The 14,002-nt window shown below is 41.9% G+C and overlaps 1 protein-coding gene and 1 long non-coding RNA gene across 2 annotated transcripts; both read left to right on the top strand.

Annotated features, from left to right (window-relative positions):
• Window positions 1-281: 281 nt before the first annotated feature.
• ctsh (cathepsin H) lies at window positions 282-5,403 on the top strand. Its single transcript, XM_083655117.1, has 12 exons — window positions 282-401; window positions 604-635; window positions 915-1,020; window positions 1,105-1,175; window positions 1,258-1,365; window positions 1,577-1,663; window positions 1,888-1,943; window positions 2,482-2,563; window positions 2,690-2,758; window positions 2,860-2,966; window positions 4,063-4,188; window positions 4,272-5,403. Exons 1-12 carry the CDS (start codon window positions 332-334, stop codon window positions 4,339-4,341), a joined length of 984 nt encoding a protein of 327 aa, XP_083511243.1. The 5' UTR covers window positions 282-331; the 3' UTR covers window positions 4,342-5,403.
• A 236-nt stretch (window positions 5,404-5,639) lies between these two features.
• Window positions 5,640-13,262, top strand: LOC310793394. Its single transcript, XR_014553521.1, has 3 exons — window positions 5,640-5,693; window positions 11,675-11,744; window positions 11,995-13,262. It is a non-coding gene; the product is annotated as an uncharacterized lncRNA (long non-coding RNA).
• The last annotated feature ends 740 nt before the right edge of the window (window positions 13,263-14,002 follow it).

Below are 14,002 nucleotides of genomic sequence, written 5' to 3'. Positions count from 1 at the left end.
TTTTGTAGATTGTGTACATTGTGTAGATTACAATTATTATACTTATTATTATTATTATTACTATGCTAAGGAAGGTAGGTGACCATAATACATTTCAATGTCCGCTCTCGAAATCGCTGTCCGTTCTCAAGAGCTATTCCAGTTGGTTCATGAAATCGCTGGGCTGCGTGCCCTCCAGTGTTGCTCCTGGCCAATCCCGGCGCCACAGGGCGTGGTTATTGCTTATCCTATGTGGGGTTAGAAATCACGTCTCGCTTCCCAGACTCCCTCCTTCACTCCTTCCTCCTTTACTGAATCTGCGTCTCTGAAGCCAACAACACGCACAGCGAGCATGAACACCTTCGCGTTTATAGTGTTTGTTATTTTGTCTGGAACTTCAGCTTTTCGCTTTTCTGAGCCAGGTAAGCTGCTGTGATAGTCTGTTTTTTACGCAAACTTGTGCGGTTTTGTGCGTTTTAAAGTAGGTTATACTCAAAGCTTTCACTTTCATATTCTGTCAGGGGTGTACTCTGTAGGCATATTCTGCATTTAATCGTACCTGCATTGTTTAGTCTATAGTTTTATTGTATAAAGCATCAATCAATTGGACATTATTGTTTTCAGATGAATCTCACTTCAAGTCATGGATGGTGCAGGTAAGTCAGTCAAGGGGTAAAATAAATTATTTGGATGGGACATAGCCTGCTCAATAAGTTTATTTAATGGTATTTGTATGTCCTATATGATTTTATGTGGTATAATTTTTGACCTAGCTGTGATATTTATCCTTCTTGGATTAGGTCATTGTTAAGATTGGAAACATATCTTTATAGGCTTAATTGAGGCTATACTTATATAACTATAATGTATCTTAAGAACATTATTGATGAGTGGTTAATGGCCTTAAGAATGTCAGCAATTCTCCCACTGTACAGCACAACAAAATGTATGAAGTGGAGGAGTATTATGGCAGACTGCAGATATTCAATGAGAATAAGAGGAAGATTGACAAGCACAATGACGGCAATCACACTTTCACAAGTAGGTTCACATCTTGTTAATAGCATTATGTTTTTGGTTTATAGGATTACATTGTGTTGAACCTTGTTTGATCTCCTCTTGCAGTGCAACTGAACCAGTTTTCTGACTTGACGTTTGCTGAGTTTCGAAGGTCTTTCCTCTTGACAGAGCCACAGGTATTGTCATCTATGCAGGAAATACATATTTTATATTGTAGATGACGGGAAAGACAATGATTTTGCATGTTGTCAATTGCAGAACTGCTCTGCTACAAAAGGGAACTATGTCAGCAGCAGCAACGGACAATATCCAGATTCTATCGACTGGAGAAAGAAAGGAAATTATGTAACAGATGTAAAGAATCAGGTACAGTTTAACACACGATCGCACAGTTAAATTTGTAATTTTGGATTTTAAAGTTGTTGCATGTGGAACAAAGCATATTAATTTTGGTGTGTGACAACTGCAGTGAATATAATCAAATCTTGTCTGTGCATGATTCAGCTACATTCTTTCCTCAGGTGTTATCACACAAAATGCTCATGTTTCTTTTGTTTCTTTTGTTATTTTAACAAAGGGCGGTTGTGGCAGCTGCTGGACCTTTTCCACCACTGGGTGTTTGGAGTCTGTTACTGCCATTACCTCTGGGAAACTCCCACTACTGGTGACACAGTTTCATTTCTCTAGCAAAACAGCTGTCCTTGCATTAAAAATATTCTTACAACATCACATGATTTTTTTAATTACAGTCATTAACAAGTTATTTCAAGTGCAATATTTGTTTATGTTCTTCTTTCCCATTGTTGTCACATGACATCAACTGTAATCTGATAAACTTTCATTTACCATTGTAACCTTGTAACTTACCTTGTAACTTATGCTACTTAGTCAGAGCAACAACTGGTGGATTGTGCTGGGGCCTTCGACAACCATGGATGTAATGGGTGAGTGCCATTGAGAAGCCATGTTTCCTTGTATGCAACAATCCAGAGGTGGGGATGCGAGTCACGCCTTGTCACACTCAAGAATTTCAATGCTTATTTTAATGTAAATGGAAAAAAAAAAAAAAAACTGAGACCTGAAAAAAGTCACAATTTTAATTGCTTGAGACTTAACTTGATAGATGAAGAAAATACTTGATTTGACCTGGGATCTGGTGACTTGATGGTTGACTTTGATGACTTGAAAAGGGTTCTACAGTCTTGACAAAAGACCTTGTGTAAATGACTTCGACTGAAATGTACGAGATTTGTTATACGATTAAAATAATATTGCGTTCCCATAATACAAGTCCCTGTATATTTAGTTTTCTTTAAGATATTAAATTGGTACTGGTCTCTCGATTTGTTCTGACATAACTTGGCTTTCTACATTTAGACTTTTGACTAACTTGAACTTGATCATCTACAGTACATCTACCTATCTGTAACTCTGTATCACTGCCGTCAAATTCTTATGCAGAGTCTCTATCTCTATATTTAGCGGCCTTCCCAGTCACGCATTTGAGTACATTATGTACAACAAGGGACTCATGACAGAGGCTGACTACCCATACGAAGGCTATGTAAGTAAATAATTAGCCTTCATAATGTGCATTGACAAAACTGACTTTTAAAGAATGACACATCATGATTGACATGCTTTGGGGTAACAAAAACATCAAAGGATTCTTACTTTTTTGTTGAATCAGGAACAGAGTTGCAGGTATAAACCTGAATTGGCGGCTGTTTTTGTTAAGGAAGTGATGAACATAACGGCGGTAAGTGAATATTGATTTGTCTATTCAACGCAAATGTCTGCGATAAATGTCTGTAACTTAATGCGGTTCTAGTCGACCTCTGTTCCTCTGTTACATGGCAGTATGATGAGATGGGCATGGTGGACGCAGTGGCCACACGCAATCCTGTCAGCTTAGCCTTTGAGGTGACGGACGATTTCATGCATTACGAACAGGGCGTGTACAGCAGGTGAGAATTAGTTATATCATACTGTCATATTGGTTCCTGAAAATAGGTTTATCTATCTTGTATTTAATTAATGTCTGACTAATATTATAAGAGTCACAGCTGGACATACACCCATCAACAATGATTTTGCTTACGCAAAGTTTGCTTTCTAATCTTTCATCAGTGGACAAACACAATAATACATGCTGCTACAAACAAACAAACAATAATATATAATGTAATTTAGCCATATTTCCTAGAGAAACACAGACAAGTGTGTGCCCATTAGAGCATTAGTGCATGTATCATTATCATAAAGTATTCTAGGAACAGTTTTTGCAGAACATCCTGCAGTAGGACCAAAACTGGAACCAAAACAAGAACAGGCAGAGACAAACCCAAGTTCACCTCCAACCGCCACTGCTATAAATAGGATGGGAAAGAAGTGAGGTCTCCAGACCATAGTTCAAGCAGAAGGCCACTCACGCATAATCCGATCATCCCCTGACGACAGTCAAGTTCTAGCATAACGTGGTCAGTCAAAAGTCCTAGTATGACGTCTGCTATGACGTCTGCTATGACGTCAGTTAATCCTCATATATATAGCAAGGGTTCTACGTCACCTCTCTCTCTCTGGCCGATCATAGCAGCAGCAGCTCACGGCAGTCCATCTCCCTTGAAGCCGGCCTCCGAAGCGTTGTTTTGCCCCACCCACCTCCCCATTTGCCCCACCCACCTCCCCAGTCCGCCACCAACAAGTCTTGACTCCTGATCCCCCACGGGGGGGGATCTTCTAGCCTATGCAGGTGCCCTCCTCTTGCCTCAAGAGCAGCGCCACTGGCCAATGGAGTCAAGCGCCAAAGTATTTGCCATGCATGCCGATTGCTAAATAAAGTTTGTCTAATCCTACCAACTGGCCTCTCCTGATTGAACTGCTTCTATCTTAATATTCAATCAAAGTAAAAAAATATAGTGTCTGTTGTATATAAAGTATCTTAGCTTAGCAAAAGGCCCTGTCAGTCAGAGAGGCTGTGTCAGACTTATGTATTTCCTCATTCCTTGTCAAAACACACATCCGTATAAACTCACATATCTCCCACTTCTCTCTTCCCTTTAGCACTAAATGCCACCAGACCACAGACAAGGTGAACCATGCAGTTCTGGCTGTTGGGTATGCTCAGGAGAACGGTACCCCTTACTGGATCGTGAAGAACTCATGGGGACCTGGCTGGGGGATCAATGGGTAAGTCTTCAGTCTAATTATAGTTCCTCTGAATCTACCAGCAAGAGGACGATAATGACGATGATGATGTGCTCCTCTTACAGATACTTTTTCATTGAACGTGGGAAGAACATGTGTGGCCTAGCTGCCTGCTCATCTTTCCCTGTGGTGTGAACGCAGCAGCATGGTAGAAGAAAGCCACAAAAGGGCTGAAAAGGGAATGGGATCCAAATATTGTTCTTGTTCCAAATATTTTTCTTAATGTTTTCTTTTTCTTTTTCAACAAACAATGTGATATTGTCTGTTTTCTGATGTCAACTGATATGCCTTATTAAATGAATTCAATTTATTTCAGTTACAGAATCAAGATTGGAAATTAATTTGGACCACACACATTTGTCCTATTACTAAGTATTGTGCTGATTCTGGGTGATCTGTTTTTATACACTCTATGGCAGGGTTTATAGGAAAAGGAGACCAAAGGAAGACACTACATTTCTGCAGCCTCAGATTAACAAAGTCACTTATTGTGATGGAACCCGGAGAGATTGTGTTCAAACTTGCAGACTGAGGCTCGAATCAGTGTCTGCATATTGTGGGAAAACATCCTAATGTGAGTGTGGATGTCCTGCATGTTTTCCTAGAATGTGCCAAATATAAGACAGAAATGGAAACCTTTTATAAAAGTTTGTCAGACATAAGAGTTTTATCATTTTCTCTTCTACTCACAAGAGGGTGAGGTGATGCGTCAGGAGGGACGCACGCGTAAGGGGAGCTTACTAGAGCCGTACTCGTTTTAAGCAAGGTTTAGTGAAAAGATCCGTCCTGTTTGTCGACGGGCAACAGATGACGCAAGGTACAAGCGGGGGTATGCTTGGCGTCCAAACTGCAGTATAGAGGAAACGAGGACACCGTACCCAGACCTGAGTTTTATGTGTGTGTAGTCATGTTTATAGTCATGATGTCGGGGGACTCAATATAGATAAATTGATTTATTCTATTATGCAAACCCAATGAGTCCTCTATGAGTTTTTAGCTCTTTTTGCAACTGCTGTGCCTGTTGCCTAATGCACTTTTTATACTCTTTTTAAAAGTTTTGTTGTGATGCTTTTAAATGTTTAAAATTTTATTCTCTTCTTTTATTCTTTTATTTTCCTGTCATCCATTTTATGTGAAGCACTTTGAATTGCCTCTGTGTATGAAATGTGCTATACAAATAAACTTGACTTGACTTGACTTGACTTGACTTAAATCTTTCTTTGGCCATAAACAACACCAGCTGATCACAAAAGCAGTTTTACAGTTCCTGTATCCAGAGTTCTATCCGAGAATATGAAGTGTGTTGGAGTTAGTTATATCATTGTTCTGCGAAGGGAAGTGATACGCCTAGTAGTGCTAACTGCCGGAAACTAGAAAGAAGGAGGGGGAGAGAGCGAGAGAGAGGGTGCATGTGCGCGCATGCAGCAGAAACAAACTGATCTGACACGAGGGAAGTTCAACTCGTTTACCAGGAGCGAATAATCTCAGTAAGTAATTAAGATAACTGTTTTTATACATTATACAAATGTCCACTTTGTAACATTAACGTTATTGGTCGCTTGTGATTCATATGTTTAAATTCAATTATGTTTAATTATCCTTCAAACCTAAAATATTTTTTAATTCCATATAGATCACCGTATAGTCTCAGGCACGCTGAGCATCCAATGTTCTCTGTTCCTAGAATTTCCAAAGAAATTGGATGTTGTGCGGTAACCCTTTGTTTTACAGGTCCATAATTACATATGAACTACATATATGTTTATGTCTAATTACAAATAGTTAATTATGTAGTTACTGTACATATCTAGTGAACTATTTGTAATTAGACATGTAATTACACAGTCATTACAATTGGTGTTCATATGTAGTTACATGGTACCGGACCTGTAAAATGGAGTGAGTCTATTCAACTGTAGTTCATATGTAGTTACATGGTACCGGACCTGAAAAATGGAGTGAGTCTATTCAACTGTAGTTCAATACCGCCCCATCTGGTGGAGTCAGGTTAGTTACATGGTACCGAACCTGTAAAATGGAGTGTCTATTCAACTGTAGTTCATATGTAGTTACATGGTACCAGACCTGTAAAGAAGCTACGGCCTGGGACAGAGATTGCTAAAACCCAGTGTCACTTCGTAGCTTTGTCATTATAGACAGAGACTTGGGGAAAATATTGATATTTTGTTAGTTGTAGCTTGAAAGACAGGCAATATTGATTAATGTGAAGGCATTTCTGCAGTGTGACTGTGCCAGTCCCCCTCCCATCTCAAAAGGCAGATGCTATTTGCACCCGGCGGGTGTAAATCGCTGAAAGTTTTAAATATAACTGAATGTTTCTAGAGCAAAGGGCCTAAAATTTATTTTGCAAATTGTGGGGAGTTCGATCCTTCTGCTTCACATCAGGGGATTTATATACTTGAATCATATCTACAACAAAGTATAAATATTTCCCCCCAAATCTCTGTGTATAATAACAAAGCTATGAAGTGACAACAGCTACTGTACATCTGACTGACATACAGTTATCCTCTCAAACTTCACTATGAAAGTTGGAAAGCCCCTGTGGCTGAGTCGTTAAAGCGGCGTGCTTTGCAATCAGAAGTTCACTAGATCGAATCCACCACTGGGTTTTAGCAATCTCTGTCCCAGGCCGTAGCTTCTTTACTACATGAACTACAGTTGAATAGACTCACACCATTTTACAGGTCCGGTACCATCTAACTACATATGAACTACACATTGGTGTTCATGTCTAATTACATATAGTTCATATGTAGTTACATAATGAACTATTTATAGTTTAGACATGAACACCAATGTAATTACATGTAATTACATTGATGTTCATATGTAGTTCATATGTAATTAGGGACCTATAAAATAAAGGGTTATCAAACCTGCTCTTGCTTCTAATTATATGTGATTTTTGAAATAACTTGCTCATGCATGATACATCATGCATGTAAATTCACCATTATCTGGGTATGTGTACATTTACAGTATGTATTTTCATTGTATGCATTTACGGTATGCTATATTTGGGGGACTAGGGGGTTGGGAAGTGGCTAGGCCTGATAGCCTATTTTTCCAATATTTAATTTTCAATTTTTTATAGAACAATAAACAAACAAGACAAACAAACAGGCTTGGACACAGGAAAAGAAGAGAGGGGTCCATGGGAAACCAGCCAGGCAAGCAGTCTATCACCCCTAACCTCAGTCACTAGTCATTTTTAACCTCGTCAAAGTAGGCCAAAAACGGATCCCAGATAGTTGAGAACCTTCTAAGCGAGTTGGCTCTCAGGAACCTCAGTCTCTCCATTTGTATAACAGAGATCATGTCCATCGGCCAAACCTGAAAAGAAGGTGAAGAGGAGGACTTCCATTCCTTAAATTAGTCTTCCCGCGGCCCTTGGTAAGAGAGGCTGAGAGAGCCGAGGGGGAGATGGATTTGTTGTTTCTGAAGGTTATTTTGCGTATTTCTTTTGGGATGGGGATGTTAATGTTATTGTCAGTTATGAATTCATTCAGAATGAGGCTTTTATTTTTGAGTGAACGGATGTTCAGTAAAGCCAGTTCCTGGTGATGACGTAATGAGGAAGTTGGAGGGCGACGACCGTTATTATTATAATACATCCATGGCGACGACACCCAAACTCGAGGCTCCTCGGTGTAGAGAGCGGCGGCCGTAATCCAGAATGTTGTTGATATTATTATAAAGAACCGGAGTGGAAAACAGCGGTGGCATGGTGCGGTCGTGGAACGCTAAGCTCGAAGCTAACGCTAATTTTAGCTTGTGACCGAGAGCCAAGAGGAGAGTGTGTAGCCCAGGAGTATCCACGGAATAATAATAATCCACAGGTGGTGAGAAGCGGTAGGTAGCCTGGGGAGCCACTTACCCCGCTAGCCGGGCATTTCTCGCTCATACTGAGCATCAGCGCCCGGACAACCACATAACATTTACTCGTAGACTTACCCCGCTAGCCGGGCGCTTCTCGCTCATACTGAGCACATTAGCGCCCGGCGAACGTCACGCATTTCCCATTTTACACTGTCTACTATCTTGCCGCCACTTTTTGACTTTTCCATTTTACACTGTGCCATTTTCACGTCTAGGTCTAAATGCCGGCTCCTACCTGAGTCTTCACGTGAAGTGAAGACGCTATCCGATGCAAAACATCCTCTTCTTTTAATGACACCTAGTTGTTGCATCCAAATTGTTGCATAAAATCCACTTTTCTGTCTTTCAAAAACCGAGAAGCATTTATTTGGAGCAACCCGGAAGTCGTTGTTCCGGGTTGCTTCAGATCAGAGAAGAAGAAGAAGCGGTGCTCCAGATAAATGCCTCGAGGTCACCTGTAGCCGGATTTTAAGCACCAAAGTCGGCCTCCGTGAGCCAGAAGAGAGACCCAAGCATGGAAGTCACCTCGATGCGGATTTTATGCATCAAAGTCGGTCTCCATGAGCCAGGACAGACCCCCTGGCCTGGAGATCACGTCTACCCAGACAATTATATCATTTGTAAACAGTTACGTTTCCGTATAAATCATTACAATATGCTCCCGTGAGGTGGGGATGCATTTGGCGGCGGGGGTGCAAAACTCGGCATGACACCGGCAGACAGCCAGTGGGCTCGCCTCGATCGTGCTGACTACTAGCTATGTGGCTGGCGGCAGAGCCTGGAGGTAGACCGCTCCGGTAGTAGGACGAATTCGGAGTGGATCGGTCCCGGCCGGGGGATGTTGTCTGATAAAGTGATATTCAAGCCACCACACAGCGTCATCGCCACAGCCGAGGACGCAGTTAACGTTACTGGAGTTTTCCTCTTTTTTTGTGCAGCTGCAAGCCACCACTGACTGTAGTAACTCAAATGGCCACTTGAGGCTGGCTCCAAAAGCGAGTCAGTCCCTGTTCACCCCCATGTTAAAATGCCTGTCTTTACAACAGGATTAAACGCGTTTACAGCCTGGTTCAAAACACGGTTTTGGTCTAGCTATTTTCACCTTTCATGAGAACTGTACGGGGGGTTATTTTTATATAACTCACCCTTTTAGAGTAAAATAGACGATAGAAAAGACTGTTTTGGGCATGATTGACACGTTGCCTGTCCAGTGATCACGCAGCTTGCCGATCACGGATCAGGCGGAGCGGCTGCAGCTCTGGGAAACCTGGTCTTGTGCCGTCTCAAGAACCCCAATAATTAATTGCATTTATATAGCACCTTTCTAATTTAGATACTCAAAGCTCTTCAGTCTTCACATATCAGGGGAGAGGGGGGGAGGCTCAACTCAGCCACCGATGTGTAGCTAGCACCCCATCTGGGTGATGCACGACCAGTGCACGACAGCCAGTTTGTGCCAGAAGTTAACGCTCACCACACATCAGCGATCACGGTGGAGAGTTGAGGACTGAATGTGCAAATTAAATAACGAGAGATGATTAGGTGGCCATGATGGAAGGAGCCTTGTATGGGAATTTACCCAGGGCACCGGGGTTACACCCCTACTCTTGCGAAGAGTGCCTATGGGATATTTAATGACCACAGAGACTCAGGACCTCGGTTTAACATCTCATCTGAAGGACGGTGCTCACTCATAGGACAGAGTCCCTGTCTCTGCCCTGGGGCATTGGGGAGATTATATATGAAACCAGAGGGAAGAGCACTTCCTACTGGTCCTCCACCACTTCCAGCACCAGTCTCCCATCCAAGGAGTAACCTGGGCCAGACCTGCTTAGCTTCCCCAGGAAAGCCAGTGGCAAAGATGGCGACAGTCACACTCCCATACTCTAGGCTTCAAAACAGGAGTCCAAAAACCAATGGGCGATGTCACGGTGATTCCGTCCATATTTTTTATACAGTCTGTGGCTTTTAGTGGGGGGTTCTTGTATGGAGGAAACCCCAGGTGGGCACGGGGAGAACATGCAAATGCCACACAGAAAGGCATTTTCTTTCACGAGATAACCCACCTGGGCAGTAGGCACCAAAGGCATGGAGACCTAACCTAATCCCAGTACCAACAGTCGGCCCCGAACAGGTGCGCCAAGTGACCAGAGGAGGCATTAGTGCAGCGACCAGGGCTCATACCCCACAGGCTTTCCACCTCCATACACACCCAATTGTTGGGATTGAAAGAACGTCTGACCAAGCCGGAAGTACTGCTGCCGGGAATTGAACCCGGGTCTCTGTGGTGGTAGGCGAGTGCTTTCACCTTTACACTACACAGACGCGCTCCCTCCCTCCCGCCCGCCCGCCCCTTACTGAGTTAGTTCATCGATTTATCATGCACTAACCTGTGGATTAGGCAGGAACACCTGTTTTGCTAGAAAGCAGCATTTCAACATGTTACTAGCATCTTTTTGGATGGCTTCAGCTACCTACTCAAAACCTTTGCCTCGGTGCCCGTTTGGTTTCAGAGAGCTTTATGACTTGCTTTTAACACAGGAAAAGTACAAAAACAAGAAGCAAGCTTATCCTGTGTGCATATAAAAATGTTGAGAGGAAATGTAATTTGTTTATTTAAAAATTGTACTTGACAAAAAATGGATAAAAAGTAACACAAATATTTTGACTGTACAAGTAGCCAAATACTTTACAAAGTAGGCATGTTCGCCTGGCTCTAGGTAAAGAATGGTTAGCAATCAAAGATTCCAAGGCCTTAGTAAATGAACACAAGCTTAAATAAATGATTGTGAACAACACAATGTCAAGTATTACATTTGCAAGATACACCTTTGTTTGTTCGTCATAACAAGCTGTCTCCCCTCGCAGCAGAGTGCAGACACTACTGAGCACTGAGCAGACTCAAGTTTACTTCAGGAAAGTGAAAGCGGGGAACAGAATCAATTGTGGAGCACATGCCCCGTCTAGTGGAGAACTGCTTTACTACATGAGGAAGGAACACCAGTGTATGGGAGGCAGGACTGTACGACACGTGTTTACACTGCAGTGCATGCATGGCAGCCGTGCGAGTAACACCGTCATCTACACGGTTGTCAAAAACTACACAACGCAGAGTTTTTATTATGCATTCAAGACCACAAATTACATATTTACAAGAAAATCACAGAATTGCCTTGCCAGGGGCTTTAAGGTACAGCTTAACTAGAAGCGCATAAAGGGACCACTAACAAAACATTGTCGTAGACAGTGACGTTTCACCTGCCGCAACTAGCTAAAATCAACATCTAAAAAATGTAGAGAAGAAAATCACCTTGAGAAAGGCCAGTTTGGCCGAAACATGTCGGTGGAAGCCATATTTTATTAAAGGCTTTTTAAAAATATTCTTGAAGAGTTGCCTTGGACTTCCTTTGTTCTTTCTATCTAAAAAATGTATTTGCAAATACATCAACACATTATTATTATGATTACCAGTATTATTATTATTATTGTGTTGTTGTTGTTGTTGTTGTTGTTGTTGTTGTTGTTGTTCCCTGTCTTACTAATTGTCTTTGTTTGATCACGTCAGAGCTGATTGGCAGGAAGAGAGACATCTGGCAGAGGAGAAGAACACTGTCAAAATGAATCCTTCAGAAGAGGTGAGAAAAAATATTACTGTATCGAGGAACTTACACTCACACATCCGCTTACATTGATGCTGAGCCAAACTATTAACAGAGAATTCATGAGAAAAAAGAGCTTGCGACACAAGTTTCTTCTGGTCCCATGGACAACATTTAATAGACAGAGGCAAACAGTTAACTCAAAAAATATCACTGTATCACTGATGTTACAACACACAGTCTCTCTGTCCTGATTCGTTCTTTGTATCTTTCTCTATGGAAACAGAGAGACACCAGTGGACCCAGACGTCACCGCTGTGATCAGTGTGACAAAACATACACAAAACCTAGCCGGTTAAAGCGTCATCAGAAAGTTCACTCAGGGGAGAAGCCCTACTCCTGTCAGGAGTGTGGGCACTCTTTCAGTCAGTCAAGTGACTTAAGAAGACACCAGCGCATCCACACTGGAGAGAAACCCTACAGCTGTGAGGAATGTGGGAGCCGTTTCAGTCAGTTAAGTAGCCTAAAAGCACACCAACGTATTCACACTGGAGAGAAACCCTACAGCTGCGAGCAATGTGGGAGCCGTTTCACTGAGTTAGGTACCCTAACATCACACCAACGCATACACACTGGAGCTAAACCCTACAGCTGTGAGGAATGTGGGAGCAGGTTCAGTAAGTTATCTAACCTAAAACAACACAAACGCAAACACACTGGAGAGAAACCCTACAGCTGTGAGGAATGTGGGAGCCGTTTCAGTCAGTTAGGTAGCCTAAAAGCACACCAACGTATTCACACTGGAGAGAAACCCTACAGCTGTGAGAAATGTGGGACCAGCTTCAGTCTGATAACTACCCTAAGAAGACACCAACACATACACACTGGAGCTAAACCCTACAGCTGTGAGGAATGTGGGAGGAGCTTCAGTCTGTTAGCTAGCCTAACAATTCACCAAAGCATACACACTGGAGCGAAACCCTACAGCTGTGAGAAATGTGGGAGCCGCTTCAGTGTGTTAGCTAGCCTAAAAAGACACCAACAAGTCCACAGTGGAACACGCTACTGGTGTGATGGCTGTGAGAGACTGTTCACTCGGTCTGCTACTCTGAAGAAGCACCGCTGCATCTAACCACCTGCTGAAGAGCACCTCCACTGTTTGCCACTCAGACAGTGTTCAGACACACAACAGACGGACTGTAGAATCAGTTTTCAGTTTTAATTGTTTCTATATGTGTCTGTTTTTCTCCTCTAATTTGTTCTGAAGTTGCTGTTTTTGTTATTTTTTTAAGATTTATCCATAAAATCCTGCAGTTGCAGTAGAAAATTTATATCTATTTTTTTTATCTTACTTGCTTTTACTTGTTATTGTTAAAAAATAAAAATGTTGTGTGTGTGTGAATTAGATTCAAGTAAGTTAAGAAAACTGAACATTTTGAAAATGATACAGCAAACGTCAAATAGAGATGTTATGATGATGAACTGTGACCTCTGACCCCCCTGCAGCTTGCACTATGAGGAACGTGCTGCACTTCCTGGTGGCCAAGTTTTTCTCTGTCCAGCCAAACAAAATAAAGGTTCAGTTACCGCAAAGTCTGACTGTGCAGATTCATGTTTATTTCTCAGCCATAAATCTTGGCATTGGATTGCTAGCCTGGGTAAACCCATCCCCCACGTGACCTGCTCTCAGACCTGTTCTCAGTCACTATGTGACTGGGAACTGAGAGAGCAGGTCACGTGGTGGCTGGGTTTACCTAGGCTATTGGATTGCTAGAAACACCAATGTAAAAAAGAATTGGAGCTTGTGAAACTGTACTGGTCAAGTGTGTCATTTGTGATTAGGCTACTACAGCAGAATAATATGATTGAGCTAATATTATTTTTTCTGACCCACCATATGAATTGTCTTATTTTGTTTGAGATATTGAATTGAGGTATATTCTTCCCTGTCCATTGTACCAGGTCTACAGGTTATTAATGAGTTCATGATTTGACAATAAAGTAGAAAAGTAAGCACTCAAACATGAAGTTACATGTAATTACAGGGTAACTACAGGACGTAAATACACGCATTACACATTCCCCGTTCCAGGCCGCTGCTCGGCGCATAATAACATTTTGATTTTACTGCATTGATATAAAAAAAAAATCAGGGTGAGTTAAAAAGAATAATTAAAGCTGGAAATCTTCTGTATCTGTATAATTTTGCAAATAAATATTTAGTGCCACCATGTGGTCACACCAGATCTGCTCCATGCACAAACCACATATGGCACTAAGCATTTTAATGTCAA

This window comes from Poromitra crassiceps (assembly GCF_964638095.1).
Source record: "Poromitra crassiceps genome assembly, chromosome: 18".
Classification (NCBI taxonomy): Eukaryota; Metazoa; Chordata; class Actinopteri; order Beryciformes; family Melamphaidae; genus Poromitra; species Poromitra crassiceps.
The sequence above is the reverse complement of the archived record's forward strand: the minus strand, read 5'-3'. Positions and strand labels throughout refer to the sequence as shown.

Bases quoted from the DNA above. Each gene is read 5' to 3' on its own strand.
- ctsh (XM_083655117.1), top strand. From the start codon at position 332: ATGAACACCTTCGCGTTTATAGTGTTTGTTATTTTGTCTGGAACTTCA. The intron at 402-603 runs GTAAGCTGCTGT...TATTGTTTTCAG, and splicing joins TTTTCGCTTTTCTGAGCCAG to ATGAATCTCACTTCAAGTCA. The intron at 636-914 runs GTAAGTCAGTCA...CCCACTGTACAG, and splicing joins TCAAGTCATGGATGGTGCAG to CACAACAAAATGTATGAAGT.